At 38.3% G+C, this 27947-nt stretch overlaps 1 protein-coding gene across 1 annotated transcript; it reads right to left on the bottom strand.

Annotated features, from left to right (window-relative positions):
• Window positions 1-6: 6 nt before the first annotated feature.
• Window positions 7-27947, bottom strand: ZNF474 (zinc finger protein 474). Its single transcript, XM_063706723.1, has 5 exons — window positions 27485-27947; window positions 26303-26547; window positions 25146-25333; window positions 7004-7130; window positions 7-3103 (listed from the first exon to the last, which is right to left on the bottom strand). The coding sequence occupies exon 5, from the start codon at window positions 2889-2891 to the stop codon at window positions 1797-1799; it is 1095 nt and encodes a 364-aa protein (XP_063562793.1). The 5' UTR covers window positions 2892-3103; window positions 7004-7130; window positions 25146-25333; window positions 26303-26547; window positions 27485-27947; the 3' UTR covers window positions 7-1796.

The following is a 27947-nucleotide window of genomic DNA, read 5'->3' as shown; positions in this document are numbered from 1 at the left end:
CCTGAGACACAGCTTCTTGTACTCTGTGAATCCAGACCCCACAGGTTATGGAAGAAAAGCAACAGACAGAAGATGGGAAAAACAGGTCATGTTTATAAGACCAGCTTGAAGACCATGCCACACTGAGGAGTTTGGTTTTTCGTTAGGCAAAGAAACTAGCTGTTTTTTCTTCAATGTTCATCGGAAAACTTGCCCAGCAGCTGTGAGTGACTCTTCAGCTTTCGAATCATTGTCTTGGAATCTTCTAAACCAGTAAGACCATATTTATTTTATTTTAAACATGGAATTTAGGAGCAAAGGACTAGACAGTCCTCAAAGTAAAAAAGAGAGAAAAATCATATTAGAAATAAAGAATGCCCCCTCCCCAACCAATTCCTTTGGTTTAATCTTTTACAATAGCTTGGTATAATCTTCGTTTTCTTTTTTTCTGTCTGTCTTTCTTTTTCTTTTTCCTTTTTTTTTTTTTTTTTTTTTGAGATGCAGCCTCAGTCTGTCACCCAGGCTGGAGTGCAGTGCGTGATTTCAGCTCATTGCAACCTCCAACTCCTGGGTTCGAGCAATTCTCCTGTCTCAGCCTCCTGAGTAGCTGGGACTACAGTCATGCCCAGCTAATTTTTCTATTTTTAGTAGAGACATATTGGTCAAGGTGATCTTGAACTGCTGACCTCGGGAGTTGGCCTCCCAAAGTGCTGGGATTACAGGCATGAACCACCACACCCGGCCTAATCTTAGTTTTCTTAAGAATCCATTATCCCTGCAGGCTGGGCTTTACATTATCCCCAAGTGCTGGGATTACAGGCATGAACCACCACACCTGGCCTAATCTTAGTTTTCTTAAGAATTCTTTATCTCGGCAGGCTGGGCTTTTCAAGTAGCAAGCCATGGAAAAAAGACTTTTACCACTTCCTGTTTCTCATAATTTGATATTCTGTAAGGTTGACACAAGACAAAACATCCACAATCTGGTTTAACGGACAAAGAACATGGACCAGGCCCTATCTTGCAGGTAGCCACCCTCGTAAGCATCTCTCTCCAATCCTTGCCCGTGGTGAAACTTTAGATAAAACCCTAAAAACTCTTTGCCATTCAAGCTGGGGGTTCCTGGGGTCATGCTTATTCAGAATGGCCCAAGTGGGGGGGTGGTCAGGGCCTTGTCTTCAGCCTGAACACAGGGCACAGAGCAGCAGCAGGAACCAAGCACCTCCCAGAATATAACCTAGTTGCTTCAGTGTCTACACTGGGGTTAATTTCCTACTTACTACAACCATGTACGTGTCAAAAGAAAAAATATGCTGTATTTACAGACCATGTGTATTTTTGCAAGTGCTTCAGTGTTTAATTGTTGCTAAAGTCATTTGGGGTTTTTGACACAGATTCTATTTTAGTAAGATAAACTCAGCATAACCCAGCATTGCCAAAAATGAATTCCTAAGGTAGATGACTAAAATAAACCGGCAATAAATATTGGCTGTTGGAATGGGAATTATATCTCTGTAATGTAGACACAGCATTAATGACTCATTTTCAAATTACAGTCTCTTCCAGGGATTATTTGTATCAGGGATCAGGGAAGAAAGAAGTCCATCTCTTCTTCTTTTAGACAGTAGAATTGAAGAGGAATATGAACCCATCAGGCAAGGATGTTCTTATATCTATTCAGCCAAGAGAGGTATAGGCCCTGGAGTTCAACAGGGAGTTAACTTGAACAGGCTGCTTTGAGGCTGATACAAGGCATTGATAGAAAAAATACTAGGGGCTGAGGTGGCTGATTCTGGGGATAGTTTTCTCTTGTTCCCCTACAGGCAGAGGGCACCACCAGATTCACCTAATGCGTCTTGTGTGGCATGAATTACCTTATCAGTTACACTGGGTGCTGCCCTGTTCCTTTGCTGCTTGGAATTAGTGGACTCTTTTAGGCCTCCTTTACTCCCTAAAGTCAAATTCTGATATTTTGGCCCATGAGGATGAGTTTTACAACTTCTCTGGTGTACCAGAAGGCAGTCTGAGGTAAAGATTCGGCTACAATGTGGGCAGGACACAAGCTGAGCTTGATTTGGTCCCGCTTGGCTGGACTGAGCATTCGGAAGGGGCTGAGGCTTCTGTGGGAGTGGCCGATGGAGGTCCACAGGGAGCCGGTCATTTTCTATTTTCCACTTTTCCAGGCATTTGGGCTCATGAATAGGAAGGGACAGGGTGCCAAATTCCTTACCACATATGTAGCAGATAATAGTCCTTGGTCGGGCTGGGGTTCCACTACAAGCTTTCTTGAGGCCAGTAAGATGATCAGAACTGTTAGAGTGTGGTGCTCTGGGACCCTCACCCTTTGGCTTGCAGCTTCTGTGATGAACAAGAAGATGATCTGGCAAGAACGTGAGGCCACAGGATTCACAGGGCAGCAGCTGAGCCTGGGCACTCTGAAATGCAGCCTCATTAGTTGCCTGAAGACTGTAGGACCCACTGCTGCTGAGAGACTGTGGTTTGGAGGGTTCTGGCCTCCTCAAGTGCTTGGGCAACTTGCTGTTTTCAATATGCCGCTTCTGCAAGCACTGGGGTTCATGAATGGCAATTGACTGGGACCCAAATTCTCGGCCACAGATATAGCATACCCGGAATCCAGGCCTGCGGGCCGGGATCACAGGGGGGCTAAGCTGACTTTCCGATATAATTCTTCTACTTGACAGTTTTGATAGTATCACAGTCCCAGGCCTCTTTTTCTGAGTGTCTGTCTTTATCTTTTCACCAGGATTAACACTCTCTGTTTCTGGCGAAAGGCTAGAATAGGAGTCACTAGAGAGAAGCCCAGCTTGGTTGATAAGGAAAGTGGGTTCTTTAGAATGGTGAAAAGTTTGTTGTAACTTATTGGAAATTCTTTTCTTCTTTCCTCTTTCCATTAACAAAGATGTCTTTCTGTAGTGCTTGCTCTGATTTCAGGCCAGACTCACTTTGGGCTTCTGCTTAGAGTGAAGGTTAGTGAGGTTAGTTGTCCTGGGGTTCACACCGTTGCCAGTACCTTAGCCTCACAGACCGTGACTCAGAGCTTCATTGCAGGATGGCAGTCTGGAATGTTGGAAAGTCCTCATTAAAGCTGAGATGTCTCCAAGATCTGTGGAGGGGGGGTGGGAGACATAAGAAGTTATTATGTAAACACACACACACACACACACACACACACAGACGTTTAGGTTGTTGTTGTGTGTGTGTGTGTTGTTTTTTTTTTTTTTTTTTTTGCTTGTTTTAAATATTGACCTTGTATACTTTTTGACTAGCACAGTAACCAGCATACGGGATTTGGTCAATAAACTGACATAAACCTGAGGAAATCTTCCATCATCAATTGCACTATCACTGTATTGAAAATCGTGTTCTGCCCAAAAAGTTAACTTGACAATTACAGCACATCATAGATACAGAAGACGCAAAGCAATAGAGGCTGAGACCAGGGTGGTGAGGCCATAGAAGAGAAAACTGCAAACTGTGAATATTAGATTAATGAAATCAGCAGGTCATACGAAAAGACCCCCTGGGCCCCACAGAAACTTCCACTACGTCAGAGATCCTTAACTTGTTAGTGACATGGATTCCTTTGACAATTTTGTGAAGCCTATGCACTTCTCAGAATAATATTTTTATAAGTAAAAATAAAAATTGTTGCTATCACAGGTGAAATCAGTTTTACTGAAATAATTTGTCAACTGTTTCTAGTTGTGATATACATTTTAATTGAGGTAAAGTTGTGTCACAGACTTCTTGAGTGTCCATCGACCTGAAATTAAGAACTCTTGCAGAAGAAGTAATTCAAGAATGAATCTTATGAGGATTATCAGGATAGCCCTCAGAGGGACATAAACTTCTTGTGACACATCATGTATTCACTTTTGTTTATTATGGGAATAGGGTATTAATAAAGTGGAGCTATAATTCTCCAGCAAAGAGTACAGCCTAGGCTGCACCCATCCTGGTGGGATATCTGCAGATCTTTCATGGAAAGATGATACACAGATGCTGCTTGAGGCTCTTTTTTTTTTTTAAAGGTATCATACCTACTCTCTTGTTTTATATATGTATGACTTCCAAATATTTTTAAGTATAAAACAAAGGCCCTGGATTCCCCAAAGATCCCCACCAGAAGAAGTGGCAGCTTAGATATCCATTTTTAGGAAGAATCTTAAATTTGTATATTGGGAAAAGTTATGAGTAAATTTTACCGTGGGTTTATAATCTGGCTTCCCAAAAAGATTATTTCAGAAGCCTCAGGACCTTTTTCATTTCCTTTATCATTTCATTTATCAGGGTGATAAACTCTAAAGCATCAATTCTTAACCACAGAAGAGCAGCCCCTGGTATGAAGCTGGATCCTGTACATCATGGCAAACACTTCAGTTTGGACAGTGCAAGGCCAGCAGTCCTGGTAATATGGAAACCCTGGGCACTGGATTTGATAAAGAACAAGAAGAGCTGTGATATCTGTGCCCAGCTCCTGTACTTTGGTGCCAATAAAGGTCTGAATCCTTGCCTTTAAGAGTATCAAATCAGGTCTGGCACAGAGAAAGAAGTTATTCTTCATTTTGACAGATTCTAAGACAGTAATGTTAACAGATGTGGGAAAAGTATGTGTTGGCCCCAGAGTGGCCAGCACAGAAAATAAAACAGAGAAATGTATCACTCGATCAGTACCATCTAAAAGAGAAAGTAGATCTATGGAACACAGGAATAGGGTAAAATTATTTCATTAGGTTTTAAATCCAGCCCATGGGTTATTTCCACAAACCATTCTGCTTCATTGGCTCTGTTCACCGAGGAACTTTAGTTTATCATTTTCCTTGATACTAGGAAATTGCAGACACTAATAAGACTTAAGAAGACAGATTAGAAAAATCAATACAATCAAATAAGCCTCCTTCCCCTAAATTGTCTCTGCCTCTCTTTCTCTCTCTGTCTCTCTTTCTCCCTCTCTCTCTCTCTCTCTCTCTCTCACACACACACACACACACACACACACAGAGAGAGAGAGAGAGAGAGAGAGTCAATTCTGTTCCCAGCAGATTAGAATACTGAGAAATCCCCATGACTTTCCCCAGCAACCCCTCCATCTCCCTTTTGATAAGGTAAGAGAGGTAATATTTACTGAATGCCAATTATGTGCCAGATAGGGCACAGATTTTTTTGTAAACAGAATTTTAGTTAATTCTCAAATGATTATGAAGCAGGTATTATTATTTCAATTTTATAAGTAAAGAAACTGACTCAGAAAAGACAAGTAATTTGCCCAAGACTGTCAGTTTCTAAATGACAGAACTGTGAATCAATTCCAGCTCTCTTTGGCTCCAATACGTGGCTCTTTCCATTATTCATTCTGCTTAAATTCCTCCAGCAGAGCGTCTTCCCTTTAGTTTTTATCCCTGTTTTAATGTACTATCCATATGCCTCAGGGGAAGGTAACTAAGCTCTCACCAGCTGTTATGCTTCCTTTTAGAAGAAAGAAGAGGCAAGAAGGAGGAGTGCAGACAAGGCACAGAGGAGAAGCCTCTGAGACAGACAAAGCAGAAGAGAGAGACTGGGGCTATGGAACACAATGTTTTCAATGTTAAGCGACAGGGGACTTTTTTTCTTCAACTTTTATTATAGGTCTGGGGTACATGGGCAGGTTTGGTATATGGGCATATTGTGTAATGCTGAGGTTTGGAGTACACATGAATCTGTCTCCCAGGTAGTAAGCATAGTACCTAATAGGTAGTTTTTCAGCCCTTCCTCCGCTTGCATTCACTATCTGTTGTTCTCATCTTTATGCCCACGTGTACTTGCCGTGTAGCTCCCACTTATAAGTGAGAACGTGTGGTATTTGGTTTTCTGTTTCTGCATTAAGAATCACTTTTGCCAGGCCAGGTGCGGTGGTTCATGCCTGTAATCCCAGCACTTTGGGAGGCCAAGGTGGGCGGATCACCTGAGGTCTGGAGTTTGAGACCAGCCTGGCCAGCATGGTGAAACCCCGTCTCTACTAGAAATACAAAAATTAGTTGGGTATGGTGGCTGTAATCCCAGCTATTCAGGAGGCTGAGACAGGAGAATCGCTTGAATCCGGGAGGCAGAGTTTGCAGAGAGCCAAGATCACGCCACTGCACTCCAGCCTAGCTGACAAGAGTGAAACTCCATCTCAAAAGAAAAAAAAAAAAGAAAAAAAAGAATCACTTTTGCCATATACAGTTGTTTTCTAGATGTAGTTTTTCCTGAGTCATGTGCAGTACAGATTCTTTTCTTAATTTCACCAATATCTTCAGAAAAATCTACATAACCAGCAGAGGTAGGGACCAGTTGGGGGAATGGGGCAGACCACCAACGAATGATGTGTTTTGTCTGTCTTGATCATGGGCACAGGGTAAAAGTGAAGGCTGCCCCAAGAGGCCAGGTAGTGCTCAGTTTGAAGCCATGTCACCATTTTGATTAGGGATAGATCTTACCGCACACAAACATTTGTGCACTGCAAATATTTTCTCTGCAGCAAACACGATGAAACATCACAAAACGTCCATTTGAATCTTCAACTTTTCTTTTTCTACCATCCCTTTCCTTCTCCAATGTTCTCCTGAAATTTTTCCCTTATTGTGACTAAAGGTATCAAAATATGAAAGATGAGGTAGCTGGAAGCCAGTGAAATTTTTGGGAACGGAGGTGTCTTATGGAGAAATGCATAATGTTTCTGCCAGTGACTGTGCGACGGCAACATGCCATGGCACAGCAGTGTTGGTTGCTCTCCCTTTATAAGTTAGCTCTAAAAGCAAAAGTGCTGGAAAATACTAAATGCATATACTTAAATCACATAAGAAATTGGCCTGTCACCCAAGACGTCATAAAGCAATGTTGCTAGTTTATAAAGAGAACCACTTTGCAAAGCCAGACAGTTTTACCTCAAGCATCTCTGGAAAAATGTTCACTCAGTTGGCCTGAATTATTCGTTTTGACCATATCTGCACATAGGACATTTACAGAACGTCCTGGAAGGCATCACCTTTTATCAACATGATGCCATTTTTCCATTCTCTTCAGGGTTCATGGGAAGGGAGAGACAAACACACAAAGATGAATGTAATAACCGTGGAAATCCAAAAACCATCTTGGCATTAGAAGGTGTCTCTCTAAAAGAGAGGGAACAGAACACAATGAAAAGTGTGATCATATCTTTTAAAAAATAATCTAGTCCTTTGAGGATGAGTTCATGTCCTTTGCAGGGACATGGATAAAGCTGGAAACCATCATTCTGAGCAGACTATCACAAGGACAGAAAACCGAACACCTCATGTTCACACTCATAAGTGGGAACTGAACAATGAGAACACTTGGACACAGCACGGGGAACATCACACATGGGGGCCTGTTGTGGGGTGGGGGGATGGGGGAGGGATAGCATTAGGAGAAATATCTAATGTAAGTGATGATTTAATGCGTGCAGCAAACCAACATGGCACATGTATACCTATGTATTGAAAATGCACGTTGTGCACATTTACCCTAGAACTTAAAGTATATAAAAAAATCTAGCCCATTGAAACAAAAGAAATATAGTTGATACATGATATGATCCTTTCTCTATTAGTATTGAATTCAAATTCTTTAAATGAACAAAAACATAAATAAGAAAGATGGAGTTGGGGCTGATGGTGGCTCTGATCAAGATTCTGAAATAGAGGAGGTTCATCTTCAATGTTCTTCACCCACCCCATTCAGCAGCCTCCACTATCCAGCCTAGTATTCTTGTATGCTCACCAGTCCGTCTTACCTATGAAATCTTGCTTCAAAAAGGAACTGATGGACTCATTTACACCAAGGCTTATAATTGATGAGATAATGTCCCTTCTAATGTCTGGCAGAGACAGTTAGCTCCTTACCAATAGCCATTCCACTCAACTCCCTCAATTAATAGAGCCCCAATTTTCAGCTGGGCACATCTACAAGCTCCTTTGTAGTTAGTGAAAATATTGTGCGGAACTTGTAAGAACAATTCTTGAAAAGGAAGAAGAGAACAATTGCTTCTCTTCCTTTCCTTCTTACTGATGCTTAGAAGATGGATGTGATGACTGGCGCTTTAGCAGCCAGTTGAGAACAGATTTCATTTATGTAACCCTTGATATGACAGAGCAGAGACCTGGATGGACTTGGGTCCCTGGTAATGCTGGAACCATCACAGAAGCCCTGGAGTGCCTTTCTTGGACTTTATTTACATAAGAAAAGTAAATTATTATTTTTATTTTAGCCATTTTTAAGAGTCTGTTATTCACATGGAAACCTAATACTAATTGAGAGATATCTGTATTTTAATACTGGTGATTAGCACAATTCATCCTAATAATGTTATTTCAAATTTCAGATTTTTTTTGATGAAGGAATTTTTTTTGAGGAAGTAGAGGTTTGGGTGCAGAATTGACTTATTAAATATACACTTCTTAAAAATCAGAAATTTAAAAAATTGATACTATAAATACTGGATCAATGGTTCTTATGAAATTGATCACAACACTTCCTTTTTTAGAGATTCTTTTAAGAAAAAAAATTTAATGACTATTTTTTATAAAAAATAGCCTATTTTTTCCACAAGCTTATTAGAGAGCTAGCAGATAGCAATATTGTGCCAGTTATTAACTTATTGTCTGTATACTCCCAACCTTCTTTTCTATATTTAGCTTTATGATACAGGTACAGGGACTCTGCACAGCCCATTTCTGCTTTGCAAGTTGGCTCTGTGTTATGCTCTGCCAACAGGAATAATGGAAGAAGAATGCAAGAATTGGGGAGCAAGAGGCCATTTAATCCTTTTAAAGGCTTCCTGTGTGCATGTGGTTGCTGTGAACATTATTCCAGCAACACTCCTCTACTCCAGCAGCAGCAGTTCTTTTCAGTAGCAGCAGCTGAATCCAACCAAATTTGTAAAACCAGACAAACTGACCCTTCCCCACCAGATGCAATCACCAGCCAGTCTGTGCCTCCTCCTTGGAGATCTGATTTTCAACTCCATAGGGTGCCTCTTCTAAGTTTCTAAATTTTAATAACAACCCTCAAAATATAAGTAATAATAATCTGTGATATTCAAGCTGCATATTACTTAAATATTGCAATAAATATAAATGCAAATTAATTCTTTCATAGAATCTTACAAAATAAGATGCTTATCTGAACATTTAATCCTCAACTCATTCAGACCACTGAAAATGCATTTTTGTTATTTTTACACTATCGCAGTGCTTTAAGAGCTAGAATGTATTGTTCTTCCATTTTCCAGTAGATGAACAAATTCATAAGGGAAGCCTACTGTTCTAAGCATGCTTGTATTTTTTCAAATTTTATATGACACTCTTCACCTGCTGACCCCCAAGCCACAAGGCCACCACTGCCACAGAGGAAGCCATAGCGAAGTGATCCTACTCATAGACCAAAGATGACCAGGAGTGTTGAGGGCAGCTTGTTGGGCTCATTCTCACTGGTTCTTCATACTCTTTTCTAGGCAGCGTCTGGTCCCATGGCATCTGCAGACCTCAGCCAATCTAATGTGAGGGGGAAAGGCCATGTGAGAGCAGCTGGGACCTAGAGGCAGTATGGTTTAAGAAATATAAGAGCAGCATTTAAAAGGTAAAAAGTGGAAACATTTTCATAAAAGCCACTTAGCCTGAGGCATGGCTTTGAGAAAATATTGGCATTTCTAGACTGATTATAAATAACTGATGAAAAAATTCCTTTTCTTTGTCTCCCCTTCACTATGAATAATTTTAGGCCAAGAAATAAGTTCTCTCACTTTCATTCAATCTAATTGTCAGGTACGAACATAATAGCCTATGGTGTTAGAAAAGCTATGAAAAAAGTGGGAGAAATGCACTCTTTGCGCTTCTAACTAGAGCCCTCTGCAAAAGGCATTTTATGTTGTTAAGGCTTATAATATCACCCTATGAAAACTATTGTTAGATCAAGCCTGTAATTTTCACTCTATATTGAGTATCCAAATCACAGAGTACCCAAGAGTCATGAATGCCACACAGGTATGATCATATAATTGTAATATTGACATTTGCAGTGGTGGAGCACTGGTTATACAAACCGTCAGTATAATCACATTAGAGGCCTATAATACATAGAAATCCAAAGGATAGCCCAAAAAAGAAAAAAGTGGAAGAGTCGAATAACAAGTCTTCAAAGGAATTTCACATGCCATATTTTCTCACATTTAGGATAATTTTCTTCCAACAGGATAGCTCTATACCAATATGTCTTTTTCAAGATTGTTTAAGCATTGGCTCATAGGCACATCTGGTCCATAGCTATGTTCCTTTTAGCCTGCAGAAAGTCAAAACTGCTTGACTTAGTTCCTGTTATTTTAAAATTGGGAGATGTCACATAAAATAAGGATTTTTGGTTTCTCTTGAAAAGTGGAAGAGCTGGCAGAACAGAGCCCACATTCCTGTGTGGCAACATCTAACATAAGCTGATGCTGAGTAACAGCTGTGCCTGTAGCTCAGAGAGCCAGCCTTTACTCTTCCAATGCTTCTCACTAGCCGGATTCACTAATTTATAGTTCATGCTTCTTGCTTGAAAGTGTCCTGTGGGGACATTTTTCTTCTTAATTAAATATTGAAAATCACTTCGAGGAACTGAGAATCCAACTGAAGTCTTCTAGGATATAATTGTTATAAATACAACATATTTATTAGTAAATATTTAGAATATTTAGGAATGAATCTTCCTAATGAAAGTAGATTAGGGCTGAAATGCTTCGGTCTAGGAGGGAGGGTAAAATCCAAGAAGAAAAGACAGAATCGGTGACTTAAGAAGGAATTTTCATAAGTTATTAAAGGGTTATAGAAGATGATATATACATAACTTTAGAGAAAAAAATAAAGCAGCCAGTGTTTAGAACAGCTACAGGTGGGATTATAGAAGAAATAAAAAGAAAAAAAGGAAAACACAAACAGACAAAATTGTGTTTTGTGGATCACCTAAACATTTTGGAGACATTCCCATAATTATTTATTGATCGGTTGATATCATAAGAGCTACTTTTCTATTTAAGCCAATGGACCTTTCCTCACCATTAAATGACTCCCCAGATGAGGATTGTTAGATTATTAGTTTAAAGAAATAATCAGCCAATTAAAAGAACCATAAATAAGCTATTAGCAATATAGACCGTAGTTGGATTGTAAAGATTTGCTCTGGAAATACTTTATAAGAGAATTATGCTTCCTCGTGGGGATTACAGGATTTGGTACACTTTTTCTTTCTGCCAAGCTGTCCATTTTGTCAAGAAATACCTATAAATTAGTTTGAACTGCAAATGTGTAAGAACAGTATAGGAGCCCCTTCTCGACCTAGAATGAGATCTATAGCCATCAAGTGTCTAAAATTGACATATTATGGTTTTTAAACATTGGATGGAAAAACCCACAGATAACCATATTTTAGTATCTACATTTTAAAAGAACTTCAAATAGATGCATATGTTTGCCAGCCCCCATTATGTGATATGCTTGCACAGAGTTCCCACTGTCTTTATACTCTTGATTTAGTTGAACTCGGTGCGACACTTTTAGCATAGACTTCTGAGCCACGCTGTGTAAGTATCAGAAGTGTGGTCACTTCTGTGTGTCCAGGTGGAAACAAACACAATGAAGAATAAAGTTGTGCATGAACGGAGCTGCTAGGCCAGGATAAATTGGCATAAGAGAGATGGGCTCACTGAATCCGGGAGGAACCTTTCTAACACATCACTAGCTTACCTTACAGCAGTTTCAAAGTTGTGCCTTATTTCTGTCCACCTCCAGGAGGTCAGTGCCTCCTGGAGCCTGGCTAACACTTACACTGATTATCAATACCATTCATTACAGACATCAACACCCTTTGTTAATAATGCGCTCTCCACCCAAAGCTGTTTCTGAGGAAAATGCCTGGGAAGGAAGTCAAAAACAGCAGAGTCCATAAGGCAGGCTGGGCCTCTGCTGTGTGCATGAATCAATGTGCCTCTATTTTCTGATATGCTCGCCATGACATTCCTGGCAGTGACTCTGGAGACCTGGTTGTTTGTGTGTGCCCACAAACTGAAGGCTGTTTCTGAACATGGGCTTTTTGTTGCTGTTCTCCCCACATCTCTCATCCTTCTGTGTGAATAAGTCATCAAAATATGATTGTCATACCATTTGACATCGCTGAATCATGGCAACAAGACTCTCTTTCATGGGCCACATAGTTAGAGCTCACTGATGATTCAGAATCCTCAGCCCTACAAATTCTCATTTCCCAGGAAAGCTTATACAAGATATCCACTGCTGGAGAAAACCACCAGAATGAGTCTCCTGGTGTCTAGGGGAAACTTGTTCATTCTTTGTGTCCCCAGACCCAAACAAACATGCAATGTGGTGATGGTTCATTTAAAAACCTCTTCAGCTTCTAGTTTAAATTTTTTTGTGGTTCAACATTTATAGAAAGCCTCCTTCCACTCCATGACCAATAACTCTCAACTGCCTTGTTCTGTCTGCCTTTAGTAAACACAAAGATCACATGTATATTTTAAGTCACACATAAGATTGGAAATATTAGGATATTGGATGGGAAGAGTTTAATTTAAAATCAACTTTGTGGATGCTGATGTGTCCTATCTTTCTTGTGTTTTCAACAGGGTCTTTTTTCCCATCTTCTGTGTTCTATTTCACTTTGTTTCATTATTTCCACTATCTATCTGAGCTTTAAGTTTAGGACAATCCAATAAGAATACCCAATAAGGACAGGATGCCATTAGAAAGAGAGTGAAGAGTATAGCACCCTATGGTTGACACCACTGCTAATGTCCTCTGGATTTTCCATTTGGCTGGAGAGAGAAGGCGATGCCAACAATTCCAGCTCACTACTAGAAAAATGTGGCTTATATCTTAACTTCATTATATTCTGGAGAAAGCAGCATTAGAAGTGAGGGGCCCAGTCTAATCACATGAGTCATCAAATGTGGAGAACTTCTTCCCCAGTCAGTGAGAGATAGACAGGAGCAGAAAAAATTTCAAGTGTGAAAGGGCCTCAATTAGCTGTTCCAAAGAAGGGGTCTAAGAGTTAAAAAATGCAGGCACCTCTTGAAGCCAGGAAGACCAAGGAAACAGATTCTCTCCTACTGCCCCCAAAAGAAAGATGATCATGCTGTGAGCTGGGTGTAGAGGTTCATGCCTGTAATCCCAACACTTTGGGAGGCAAAGGCGGGAAGATCACTTGAGTCAGGAGTTCAAGACTAGCCTGGCCAACATGGTGAAACCTCATCTCTACAAAAAATTAGCTAGGGCCGGGTGCAGCGGCTCATGCCTGTAATCCCAGCACTTTGGGAGGCTGAGGTGGATGGATCATGAGGTCAAGAGATCAAGAACATCCTGACCAGCATGGCAAAATCCCGTCATTACTAAAAATACAAAAATTATCCAGGTATGGTGGCACATGCCTGTAGTCCCAGCTACTTGGGAGACTGAGGCAGAAGAATCACTTAAACGGGAGGCAGAGGTTGCACTGAGTCAAAATTGCACCATTGCACTCCAGCCTGGCAAGAGAGGGAGACTCCATCTCACAAAAAAAAAAAAAAATATTCAGGGGTAATCCCAGCTACTCGGGTGTCTGAAGCATGAGAATAGCTTGAACCTGAGAGTTGGAGGCTGCTGTGAGCTGAGATCGCGCCACAGCACTCCAGCCTGAGCAATGGACTGTTTCAAAAAATAAAATAAAATAAAAAATAAAAAAATAAAAGCTGAAAACACATTTCCATTTTGTGGTGTCATTTCCTATATGGAATCCTAACCTAAAATGGATCCCCCATCCTGCTGTGCCATGACACTTGTGTGTAACCCCATTAAATGTCCCCTTGGCATCAGTAGCTCATGGGTGTTGCTGTTTATCCAGCTCATACCCATTCCGTATGCTCTACATAAACATGAGCAAAGCAAGGATAAAATTTGGAATATACTCTAAAACAGCACAAGAACATTGGAGATGCTGCCTGTGGTGCCCAGAAAGAAGTAGATTTCATTTTAATACAGGAATGAGACTGAATATTTTGTCTATAATTGATCCAGATTTGGAAATTCTCCACAGGTAGAAGAGTGTCAAACAAAGACAAATGATAGCATTAACATGATGTAGCTGTCCCAAAGATGGGGGTCCCTTACTCTTTTCCTGCCTGTATGCTCCCTCATGAAAAAAGTCATACATGGTAGTTTGGATTTAATTGCAGTTTATAGTTGTATACTAGGTGTATTTCACTCTGTTTTGTTTTATCATACTATGATCTTTTAAAATATATCTTGCCACTCAGATGTTAAGAATTAATGTTAATTTTTTAGGTTTGATGACATTATAATTGTATTTTTATTGTAATTTTTACTGAGATAATTGTAGATTCACATGTGGTTGAAAGAAATAATACAGAGATCCCTTGTACACTTGCCCAGTTCCCTCAAGGGTAACATTTTGCAGAACTATAGTGTAGATATTATACTATAATAATACCTCAACCAAGATGTTGATGTTGATACAATCTACTGAGCTAACTCAGAATCCTCGGTTTTATTTGTACTCATGTGTGTATTAAGCTCTATAATATTGTCAACTGTTTAATAAGTATCCACTACTGCTGTTTTTAATAAGAATTTATCACATTGGTAGCATCTGAATTTTGGTTGGAATTAAATTTCAACATGAATTTTGGAAGGGACAAAACATTCTACAATAATACCTAGGGTTTCCAATTCCAGGGTCTAGAAGAGCTCTTCACCTGTGAGAGTTTTCCGTGATGGTTTGTGGTTAGCCCAGCTTCTAGGCAAACTTTTCAGAGAATTCCATTGGCCTACATTCATGGGACACCAATAATAGGCATCAGGAACAACCTCTTTTTTCACTCTTCTCCTTTACCTTTCCTGTCCACTGTGCTTGTAAGACCTCTCTACGAAGACCACTCCATTAAATGTAAATATGGCAAATAACTCCTAAGCTGCCTTAAAAGGTTTTTTCTTCTCTATCTTGAGAAATAACGAGTTTACTCTGGATCCCAGGGCAGAAACGTGCAGATGTGATGTCATGTCCTTATTTCATTTCAACAGGCATTAACAATTTCTTAATATTTCACTTTTATTCAGTCACTACTCTTTCTTCCCAATTTAAGTGTTATAAGCTGATTTTCATCTACTTGTTCACATCATCATGTTCCTTGTTTTCTAGTTTTTCAAATACCAGGATCTTATAGTACCATAATTATATGGAAAAAATACACAGAATAGGCTGAACTACCTGAAGACATTATGAAATCAATATTTGAAAATTCATACATTTAGGGTTTGTCCTGTAAATATCATGAAATAATGACAATTTTTTAGGTCACAAATCTTGATCCTTTTTAGTTGACTGTAAAATTCCAGTTATAAAATTGACAATAAAATAAATTTGGTTACAAAAGATCATTACATTTTTAGGGAATGATAATGAAGGCTGTTTCATATAGGCAAGGAATGGGTAATGTTAATTTAAATAATTTTAGCTAAAACAGCATTCCTGTGCTACTTCTGGGAATCTCTGTTGAAAACTTTATTTAGAAACTGCTTAACACACATAAATGCCCCAATAGTTCAAATAATTAAACCCTGTTTGACATGGTATTTTACACTGGAAACAGGTTAACTGAAGGGGAAAGTGTGGTTTTAATTTTTGTTGATTGAAATGTCATATGTTTCATATATAAGATGGTTCACTTGGAACTGAACAGATAAAGCAATCCAAGATTTATCTGATTTTAATGTTTCACAGTCATTTAGTACTTTTGAGTGGAAATGCCATGAACCAATTCAAGGAATGTAAATATTAACTTTTATTACACATTTATGATTTTAAAATGAACCAAAATGGAAAAAGTCTTTCACAAAATAATTATATATTTTTCCATTCTTTCAAAGGATATGTATACTTGATTGTCAAGAAAATAGAATTTTATCAGTTATATTTATTATCACCTCACGGAGGACTCTGCTTCCAATTGTTCAGACACATGAATACACATACACACAAACACACACACACATACACACATACATCACAGACCTTGTGCATTCCTCTCCATATTTCTTCCGGGTCAAGGGGATGTATTGATAATCAATGTTATAATCTTCATTTAGTAATTAATCCATGCAACAATGCTAGTCCATCTGACACTTATTTGGTGATGATATGCTGGATTGTAACTAGGTCATATGGTACTAATAAGGACAATTGTTGGCTGAGAGTCTAACTGAAACTCGAGATTTGAGTCTTTGCCCAATTGCCTTTTTCTTCTATTTCCAGTCCTCACTACTCTTCATTTTGTTCTTTGTTCATTTCACAATAATTTCACTAAAATAACCTTTTGAACATATCTTTGAACTTGGGAGAAGTCTCATTGGTGGTGAGGCCAGGCTGAGAAGATCATGAGGATGTTTGCCTTTGCCTCAGCTCTCCAAGTAGATTCCCCCTCTTATTGTGGGTTTGCATGTGAAATGCAAGGTAAGGAATTAGACAGCGAGGGAAAAGGGAAAAGGCACTAACAGACACTCTAAACAATATTTAGCATGTTTTTGTTTCCCATGTGATTGCCCATTAATAATTTGGCTGAAAAAAACATCTTATCCTATTCTATCATCTTATATTTTCCTTCTGCTCCCCTTTTCATCTTAGTATTTTCTGCCTTTGCATTTTAATATATCTCCTTTCCCATGATTTTTTACTCCTGTCTTCATTCTACCCATTTGATATTGGATAACCTCTTGTGATATTACATCAATTTATGTAGAAGCATTTCCACATCTAGCATTGAAGTGGTTGGTTATTCCTTTTGGCTGTTTTGCCTGCACTCATAAATCTAATGCCAGGCAGGTGAACGGGTGCGCCTTGCATCTGTGAGCTGTTTCAACCACATAGGTGAAGAGGCACTTCCGCTCTGAACCCTCATCTATCCTTTTCAGAGCAGTCACATTTAACTCCTTAAGCTACAATCACAACTTAAACCTCTGCTGACTGACTGCTCCATGGTTGTCCCACTACTCTCAAAATAAAATCCAACCTCTTGACCTTGAATGCCCTCTGTAACCTGGTACCTCCCTCAGTCTCTGCCTATCTTCTTTTGCTCTCCCCTTTCTGCACCATGCTCCATCCATGTTCACCTGTCAGTTCCTCAGGCAAGTCAAACTCTCTCTTACTTTGGGGGAGACTGGGGGAGGGACTGAGAAGAGGCTTTGCACATGCTCTTGCCATTGCCTAGAATCTTCCTCCAGTTCTTTGCTTAGCTTTCTTATTTTATCCTTCAGGTCTCTATTTAAATATTGTCAACTCAGGCCTTTCCTAACTACTTTTTTTTTTTTGAGACAGAGTCTCACTCTGTCACCCAGGCTGAAGCACCCAGGCATAATCTCAGCTCACTGCAACCTCTGGCTCCAGGTTCAAGCGATTCTCCTGCCTCAGCCTCCCAAGTAGCTGGGATTGCAGGCACCTGCCACCACGCCTGGCTAATTTTTATATTTTTAGTAGAGACGGGGTTTCACCATGTTGGCCAGGCTGGCCTTGAACTCTTGACTACTCTTTTTCAAGTAATTTCTCTCCCTCTGTCCCAAACACACACACTTACACACCCACCTGCACCCATACACATGCACATACACATGCCCACTCATGTTCATTCATGGAACTGATATCACCATCACCATCCATCATAGTTATGTTCAGTGATGCCACTGTTTATCATCTTTACAGCACTCAGCACCTATGTTTTTGTTCTGTTTGTTTGCATGTGTAATATTTATCTCTTTAAATTGCATGTGAACTTCGAGACAATAGAGACTTACTTGCTCTCTACATAGTTATATCCCCAGCACCTCGCCCAGTGCCAGGCACATTGTAGGTCATAACAAAATAAATTTAATGTTGACCGAGCTGAGTGAGATTAGCTTGATTTTATATTAAATTTTTAAACAAAACTGAAGTTCATTATTTATATGAGGAATAAAAAACATAAAGGGGCTTTTGGAAAAGAAGCATTATCAGACAGCTTTGTAATATTTTCTCAAGTCTTACACATATGTGATCATTTAACTCTTGTTCATTTTTATAATACTATTTCAAGGAATTAGAATTATAATAATATTATAGCTTTAAAAGCATAACTATACTGAATCCAAGATAAATGAGAATCTCTCCAAGGACCATGAACTAGACCAAGCACTATACCTCATGGTAAAGATTATCAAGTAGTGAGCAACCAGAATAGATGGGCTGCTGCTCCCTAGAGAATGGACCTAGACAGGCACACCAAAGGTAGCCATACGAGCAGCTAGTCACTTGTGCTGGGGGCACTGCCTAACTACGTAGAAAGCTGAAGGAGTATCACAGAGTTTGGCTTCCCCGAGCTAAGTTTATTCATACATTGTTTTTCTTGACCACATATGTTCTGAGCGCTAATGACTTTCAAAATTTAATTTTCCTTGGAAGTCAGCTCTCTTCTTTTTTAAATTTTTAATTATTATGAATACATAATAGTTGTACATATTTATGGGATAGGTATATTTTGATATAAGCATACAACATGTAATAATCAAATCAGGGTAATTGGGATATCTACCTCCTCAAGCATTTATCATTATTTTGTGTTGGGAACATCACAATTCTACTCTTTTCATTATTTTGAAATACTTACAATAGCTTATTTTTAACTATAGTTGCCCTGTTATGCTCCTGAACATTACGTCTTATTCCCTCTAACTGTATTTTTCTGCTCATTAACCAACCCCTATTTATTCATTTCCCATTACCCTTCCCAGCTCTGGCAATCATCATTTTACTCTCTATCTCAATGAGATCACATTTTTTTTTTAGCTCCCACATTTGAGTGAGAACATGTTCTATTGTCTTTCTGTACTTAGCTTATTTCTCTTAACATAATGTCCTCTAGTTCCATCCATGTTGTTGTAAATGACAGGATTTTACTCTTTTTATGGCTGAATAATATTCCATTGTGTATATGTGCCACATTTTCTTTATCCATTGATCCACTGATGGACACTTATCTTGACTCCATACCTTGGCTCTTGTGGATATTGCTGCAATAAACATGGGAGTGCAGATATCTCTTTGGCATACTGATTTCAACTTTTTTTGGCTATATACCCAGCAGTTAGTTTGCTGGATCATATTGTAGTTCTACTTTTAGTTTTGTGAGGAACTTCCATACTGTTCATAGTGGCTGTACTAATTTACATTCCTACCAACAGTGTACAAGGGTTGCCCTTTCTCCACATCCTCGCCAGCAATCAATATTGCCTGTCTTTCTGATAAAATCCATTTTACCTGAGATGAGATGATATCTTGTTTTAGTTTTGATTTGCATTTCTTTGATGATTAGTGATGTTGGACATTTTTTGACTGTTTGCATGACTTCTTTTGAAATATGTATATAGACCATTTGCCCATTTTAAATTTTTTTCTAATTAAAAAAATTTTTTGAGATGAAGTCTTGATATGTTGCCCAGGCTGGTCTCTAACTTACGGCCTCAAGTGATCCTCCCACCTCAGCCTCCTGAGTAGCTGGGATTATAGGTGCATGGCACCAAGCCTGGCTTTTTGCCCATTTTAAAAATGTATAATTTGGTTTTTCACTATTGAGTTGTTTGGGCTCCTTATATTATCTGACAATTAATCCCTTGTCAGATGGGTAGTTTGCAAATATTTTCTCCAATTTGTGGGTTGTCTCTTCACTTTGTTGATTGTTTCCTTTGCTCAGTAGAAGCTTTTTAGCTGGCTGTGATCCCATTTATCCATTTTTGTTTTGGTTGCCTGTGCTTTTGAGATCTTACTCAATAAGTCTTTGACCAGACCAATGTACTAGAGTGTTTTCCCAGTGTTTTCTTCTAGAAGTTTTATAGTTTTATGTCTTAGATTTGATTTAGTCCTTTTTGATTTGATTTTTTTCTATGGCGAGAGATAAGGGTTTCGTTTCATTCTTCTGCATATAATTATCTAGTCATCTCCCTTCTAAAGAGAACCCCCAAGTACCAGGCACTCAAGAACATTTTCAAGGCCACAGGCCTTTCAGTATCAATGTATGATTTTTGGAAGGTATCTCATCAGAACTCCTTGAACATTAGAAGAGCTGACAAACTATGGCCTACAGGATAAATCTGGCCATCGTTCAGCTCTTTCGTAAATAAAGTTTTATTGAAATACAGCCATGTTTATTCATTTATGTTTGTCGTTGACTGCTTTTGCCCTACAATGGCAGAGTGTATGGCTTACGAGCCCTTAACTATTTACCATTTGGGCAAAGACAAGAAAATTTTCTAACCCTTCTGTTAGACCATTTAAATTAGATTTCATTTTAACATTAAGACATCAAGTTATTAATCAATGTGAACTTACAGCACTCAATGCAACCAGAATCCTACTAAGTGCTGTCTGCACAGAACTCCATAAGGCTCCTGTTAGAGTCTCCTCTCAAACAAATGCTTGGCTGCATTGCACCTTGGGGGACCTTCTATTTGCACTTTGCCATTCTTTTTAAATGATTAAAGCTTGCCTTCTTTATATTCTCCCTCTCTGCTGCCCCCAACATAGTGTATTCCTATTGCCATATTTGTGTGCAATGATATTTAGAAATTGTTTCTCCGTGTTTGTAAGACTCCACAGAAATCATCACTGATCCCTCAGGAAGGGTGTTCTGGAATTGCTCACATTCTTCACCATTTACAACTTACTTCTGGAATTGCATATAATCCTGAAAATGTATCATTCACCAGATAGTCTGGGAAAATGAGTTAAAATAATATTACATATTTATTCAAATTATGTAGACCCAGAGAAGAAACAGTCATATGAAGGTCCAGTTGGTAAAACTAAAAATTCTCTTAGAAATAATAGATAAGATTTGAATTCTAAAATAAGCTGGAGCTGGGCGCTATGGCTCACTCCTGTAATCTCAGCATTTTGGGAGCCGGGGTGGGAGGATTGCTTGAGCTCAGGAGTTCAAGATCACCTTGGGCAACATAGTAAGATCTCATCACTACAAAATGTAAAAAATATTAGCCAGGCATGGTGGCGCACACCTGTAGTCCCAGCTACTTGGGGGACTGGGGTAGGAGGATCGCTTGAGCCCAGGAGGTCGAGGGTGCAGTGAGCTGTGATTGTGCTGCTGCACTCCAGTCTGGGTGACAGAGCAAGACCCTTTCTCAAAGAAATGAATGAATGAATAAAATAATCTGGAAAATGCAACTAATAGAAATAATAGTTTACATTTTAGGCTCAAAAGAAATAGGTATTTTATGGAAGTGATAGCAAGATTTGGAAAGGCTGGAAAATATTTTTTCTTAGTTAACATTTGAATGTTTATAATTTTCTGTCAGTTCGTAAGAATACGTGATGACATTTATTCTGATGCATATTTGACCAGGTAAAGATTTTTCTCTGTAATTGTGAGAAATATACTGTTAAACAGGAAACAGAGCTGATGTTATAAATAATGTTTTCTTGCAGAAATTATGAACAAATAAATATTCTCCTCCTGCTTTTTCCTGTCTAGAACAGTGTCTGGAATATAGTAGATGCTCAATAAATTACTGAATAAATTAACAAATAAAAATTAAGTTCAAGTCACATTCTATATTAATGGGCTTGAAAAATACTTATTTTTTTCACTGGGATTATGATTCCTGAATAAGTTTATAACTATATTTTTGGCTTTTGCTTATTACAGAATCACTTAAAATAAGGTTGCTGCCTGGGGAAACATTTGGGCAACATGCAAGGAGGACTGCCCAACCAGATTCTAATTCTTGCGTATGGTTCACTAGTAAGCAGTCATGGAAGAATTCAGCTTCCATATTTATTTTGAATACTTGCTTCAGGTATTCAAATAATATAAGTTGGCTTATTAAAATTAATATGCCAATAAGGATAGACAAACAGATCCATGTAATAGGATAGACAGTCCAGAAACATATGGTCAATTTACATACATGATCAATTCATTTTTGATGAAGATGTCAAGACAATTCAATGGAGAGAGGAAAATCTTTTTAACAAATGAGAGTGGAACAACTGGATGCACACAGGGAGAAAATATCAACTCCCTACTTTCACTACACACAAAAATTAACTCAAGATGGATCATGGAATGAAATATAAAAGCAAAAATGATAAAACCTTAAGAAGAGAATATCTATGATCCTAATATTTGCAATGATTTGTTAGACAAAACACAAAAGAACTAAGTATAAAAGAAAACATAATAAATTATACTTTCTCTTAATTGTAAACTTCTGCACATTAAAAAAAGTTAAGAAAATTAAAAGGCAAGACATAGATTGGGAAGAAATGTTTGCAAGACATATATTTAAAAATTGGATTATCTAAAAATTTAACTTTATAAAGTTAAATTCTAAAATACCCAATGGTATTGACATTTTAAATCATTACCTAAAAAAATGAAAGTATATGTCCACAAAAAGTCATTTACAAATGTTTACAGTAGCTTTACTCATAGTAGTGAAAAACTGGAAATAACATAAATATACATCAATGGATAAATGAATACAAAATTATAGCATATTCATACAATAGAATATTGTTTCACAATACAAATGAACAAACTACTAATATACACTACATGGATCCCTTTGAATAATGTGCTGCTGAAAAAGTCAAATGCAAAAGAAGTATAGGTACTTAATTATTCCATTTATATGAAACCCTAGAATAAGCAAAGCTAATCTGTAGTGACAGAAAGTATATCAGCTATTGTTTGGTGGGTAGGTGCATGAAAGGAAAATTGACTACAAAGGTTAATGGACGTTTTCTTATATTTACGTCTTTGTTGGTTCATGGATATAATCATTTGTCAAAACTCATCATATTTTGTACTTAAAATGGGTGCATTTCATTATATGTGAGTTATACATCAATGAAAAAGACATTAAAAAGAAAAAATGTTAAATGGGTAAAAGGTATGAATAGATAATTTTTAAAAAGATACAAGTCTCCAAGAAGTTCATGAAAAGTACTCCATTAGTCATCAGGAATTTGCAAATTATGACCACTGTGACATATTATTTCATATTTATTACAAATATCTACCCTATCACTCATTAGTTTCACTCCTGGGTCCGAATCCAGAATAAATAAAAACATATATCTAATAAGACTTGTGCAGGCTTCCTTTTTTTTCCCACATATAAGTGAGATCACATAGTGTTTGTCTTTCCTTATCTGGCTTATTTCACTTAGTATAATGTCCTCAAGTTTCACCCATGTTGTTGAAAATAGCAGTATTTTCTTCTTTTTTAAGGTTCAATAATATTCTATTGTATGTTTATACCACATTTTCTTTATCCATTTATCTGTTGATAGATAATTTGTTACCACATATTGACCATTGTTAATAATGCTGCAATGAACAAGGAAGTGTACATATCTCTTTAATATACTAATTTCATTTTCTTTGGATATATACCCAGCAGTGGGATTGCTAGATCAGATGGTAGTTCTCCTTTTAACTTTTTGAGGAACCTCCATATTGTTTTCCATAATCCATAATGGCTGTATTAAATTACGATCCCACAAACATTGTATAAGGTTTCCCTTTTCTCCACATTCTAACCAACACTTGTTATCTTTTGTCTTTTTAACAGCCATTCTCACAAATGTATGGTAATATCTCCTTGTGATTTTTATTTGTGTTCCCCTAATGATTAGTGATGGTGAGCATCTTCATATACCTACCTGTTGAGTGCAATAATGGTTACCATGAGTGGAGGATGAGATGAAGGGAAGATAGGCAAAGGGTACAAACCTTCAGCTATAAGATGAGTAAATGCTAGAAACCTAATGTACAGCATTGTGATTATAATTAAGAATTATTATAATTAATAATAATTGAAATGTGTTAAGATAGTAGATCTCAAGCATTCTCACCACAGCCAAAAAAAGGTAACTATGTGATATGATGAATACTTCAATTAGCTTGATTGTGGTAATCATTCCACAATGTCTACATGTATCAACACGTTTCATGAGAAACCCCAAATATATGCAATTTTTATTGGTCAGTCATACCTCAATAAAGCTGGCAAAAAAGTTAGACATAAAAAATAACATTAGGAGAAAAATACTTTGTGCAAGATTCTTTATAGCTGCTTTAGCTATAAGAGGACCAAACTAGAAACAAACAAAATACCTATCAATGTAATAAACAAATGTAAAATAAGCATATAGTGCAATTATACTTACCTTTAAAAAGAATTGTACTACTGACTTAAAAAGCCACATTGAAACGCTTGAAAAAACATTCTGCTGAGCCAGAGACGTCAGTCCGACAATATAATATATATGGTATCATTCTATTCATATAAAGTTCATGAAAGGCCAACTATTCTTTGAGGATAGAAATCAAAACAGTGGCCCCATGTGGAGGGAAGATTGGCTGGAAAGGATGTGAGGAAACATTCCAGGGTGAAAGAAATGTCCCATGCCCTGACTGAGGTGACCATGACATGGTTGTATACAGCTGTTAAACTCATTGATTTTAGAAACTTGATTTTAAGAACTCAAGACTGGTTACAATTTACTCCATGTCGATTTTATCTCAAATAATTAAAAAAAAGCCAAGACAACTGAGTAATTATAGCCTTTAACACCCCTTTTCTTTCATGGATAATCTGGCTAATAAACATATAGTTCTGAATTAATGTTAAAACCTGACTTCATCTACTTTTCTTTGAAGAAAGTTATTTTAAAAATCATTCTTTTAAATACAATTTTATTATTTTTTAGGTATTAGAACATCTAATCCATAGTTCACTCATCATTGTCAGCATCCAAAGAAGTAAAATGACATTTATTGTTTTGTTTAGTAATACTTGAGATTTTTCACTTAAGAACTAATTATTATTATTATCGTCATTTGGATTTCTTTTCAATAGCAAGGAAATATTTACTGAATACTGGTGAGAAGCCAATGGAAGAGACCAAGAATATCTAAGAGAAGCAGTTGTTATTAGTTGAAAGGTTTGAGATTTAAGACCTACCAGAAAACAGAGAATGCACACACCCTGCGAGAGCCTCACCTTGTGACATTTGTTCTTTACCTTTTTATTTTGCCTTTTAGCATGGCATGCTGAGCACCTCTGAGTTTTCAGGGAAGGAGCTGACGGAAACAGGAACAGAATAGCTGGGAGCTCCAAGATTCACATTCCTTGCAGGAGCTGGTGTGAGTTTTTGAGGCTGCTGAGTAACAGGAACCGCAGTCTTTGTTGCCTGGATGTATCCTGGCAACCTGGCAACAAAAGGGACGGGACTGAGTTCTCTAGTAACTGATGGGAAACAGAGAGCAAAGTAGGTATGGATTTCAGCTTTCTTTTAAATTGACTCCAGGAACTTTACCGATGGACTGAGCAACCAACAGGGACAGATAAATTTAAGTCACAGGCTCTTCTTGATGTAGAAACACAGCGTTTTATTTTAAAGAAGAAAAGAAAACAATATTTACTGATTATCTTATTGATCTTTTCTAGGGACTTTAAAAAATACTGTAACGGTTAATATTGAGTGTCAACTTGATTGGATTGAAGGATGCAAAGTATTGTTCCTGGGTGTGTCTGTGAGGGTGTTGCCAAAGGAGATTAACATTCGAGTCAGTGGACTGGGAAAGGCAGACCCACCCTCAATCTGGGTGGGCACCATCTAATCAGCTGCCAGTGTGGCCAGAATAAAGCAGGAAAATGTGGAAGGACTTGACTTGCTGAGTCTTCTGGTCTTCAGCTTTCTCCCATGCTGGATGCTTCCTGCCTTAGAACATTGGACTCCAGGTCTTCAGCTTTTGGACTCTTGGACTTACACCAGTGGTTTGCCAGGGGCTCTCAGGCCTTTGGCCACAGACTGAATGCTGCACTGTCGGCTTCCCTACTTTTGAGGTTTTGGGCTTCCCTACTCCTCAGCTTGCAGATGGCCTATTGTGGAACTTTACCCTGTGATCATGTGAGTCAATACATTTTAATAAACTTCCCATCATATACACATCTATTCTATTAGTTCTGTCCCTCTAGAGAACCCTGACTAATACTAATACCATCTATATAGAAGAGCTTGGGCCAGTCGCAGTGGTTCACACCTGTAATCCCAACACTTTGGGAGGCTGAGGTGGGTGGATCACCTGAGGTCAGGAGTTCAAGACCAGCCTGGTCAACATGGTGAAACCCAGTCTGTACTAATAATACAAAAATTAGCCGGGCATGGTGGCACACACCTGTAATCCGAGCTACTTGGGAGGCTGAGGCAGGATAATCGCTTGAACTTGAGAGGTGTAGGTTGCAGTGAGCCAAGATCGCGCCGTTGAACTCCAGCTTGAGCAACAAGAGCGAAACTCCATCTCAAAAAAAAAAAAAAAAAAAAGAAGGAGAAGAAGAAGAAGAAGAAGAAGAGCTTGGTCTCCTCTAAAACAGGGAAGATGGATAGTCTCCATGACTCTCAAAGCGTGTTCTATGTTTTGGTCTAAAAGGCAAGCAACCACAAGATGTAGAAGCTATGCTTAATCTATTTTTCTAACATGTCCTAAAACATAGAAAACATTTTAAAAACTAAGGCCAGTATTTAAAAATATATCTGAAGTAGTGTTTTCAAGATTCGTATTTCAAAATACTCTGAGATATTAAGATAATTGTAGTACAATTCCACAATTAAATATTCTGCAAGCATTAAAGCTTATGAGGCAACAGTTTGTTGACCTGGGAAAAAGTTTACAATATATTGCTAAATGAAAAAGAGAAGCTACAAAACAGAATAAATAGTATAATCTCATCAAATTCTTTGTGTGTGCTCATGTGCACACAAACACACAATTAACTCAAAGAATATACACCCCAGTGTTAACAGTGGTTACCGACGAGTGGTGAGATTAAGGAACATTTTTACTGAATGTTCCTTACTGGTTAGCAAAAAAGAACAAAAACTTGACCTCTAATATTCCCCAGCCCTGCTCCTTGTCCCCAGATAATGTAATTGGGATATGGAGGTAATTCACAGGACTCTTAATTCTGCTGAAGTGACTCTTCAGGCCACACAGTCTAGAGATCCCAAGGGACGGTAACGTTTCACATCCTAACTTGCAATAACGCTCTAACTATTCTAGCTATCTAATTTATGATATAAAATATTTCTAATTTAGATGCTTCTGAAATCATAAGATACATATACAAATAATAATACATGCATACAATGACATAGAGCCGATATAATATCAGTGAGTAAATGTTGAGATGGCGGCAAGAAAGCCCTGTTTTACATGTTGCCTTTTACTGACCTGCAGGCCCCTAGTTAACACACTTTTCACTTTTCACAAACTGCATGTTTTATCGGCCTTATTGTGAACTAAATGTGATCTTTCTCTAAAGAAAGTGCCCAATAAATAAACATCATCCCAAATGCACACCCAATATTCAGTCCAGTGGCTGGCTATTTGGGCCAGATGGCAGAAGAGACAGGAAGTGTTGGCCTATGACAGGACAACCTCAGGAAAACATCACGAGAGTGGATATTTCTGAGCTAAAGCAGGGCAGAGTCTCTATCCTGGCTGGAGCAACTCTTAGGAGGCCCAAGAATAACAGAGCTTGCAGGCTTTGTTAGCTGCAGCTGATGGTGCACTCACGGCCGTCTCTTCCCTGGTGCTGTGGCTGAGTTGCCAGCTGCTTTTCTGTATTCATCGAAGCTGCTTCTAAAACTGGCTGGAGTGGAGGCTTTGTTTCTTCCCAAATTCTGGACTCATTTTTAATTCATGGGTCTGTAGTTTCAGTCAGAATTGAACTTCCTGGTGTTCAAATGTATTTCATCCTGGCAAAACAGGCGTTCCTAGGTGCTCTGTCTCTCTCTCCTTCTCCCTGTCTCTGTGTCTCTCT

The sequence above is a fragment of the Gorilla gorilla genome, chromosome 4 (assembly GCF_029281585.2).
Source record: "Gorilla gorilla gorilla isolate KB3781 chromosome 4, NHGRI_mGorGor1-v2.1_pri, whole genome shotgun sequence".
In the NCBI taxonomy this organism is placed as follows: Eukaryota; Metazoa; Chordata; class Mammalia; order Primates; family Hominidae; genus Gorilla; species Gorilla gorilla.
This window is presented reverse-complemented; position numbering and strand designations above follow the sequence as displayed.

Bases quoted from the DNA above. Each gene is read 5' to 3' on its own strand.
- ZNF474 (XM_063706723.1), bottom strand. From the start codon at position 2,891: ATGGAAAGAGGAAAGAAGAAAAGAATTTCCAATAAGTTACAACAAACT.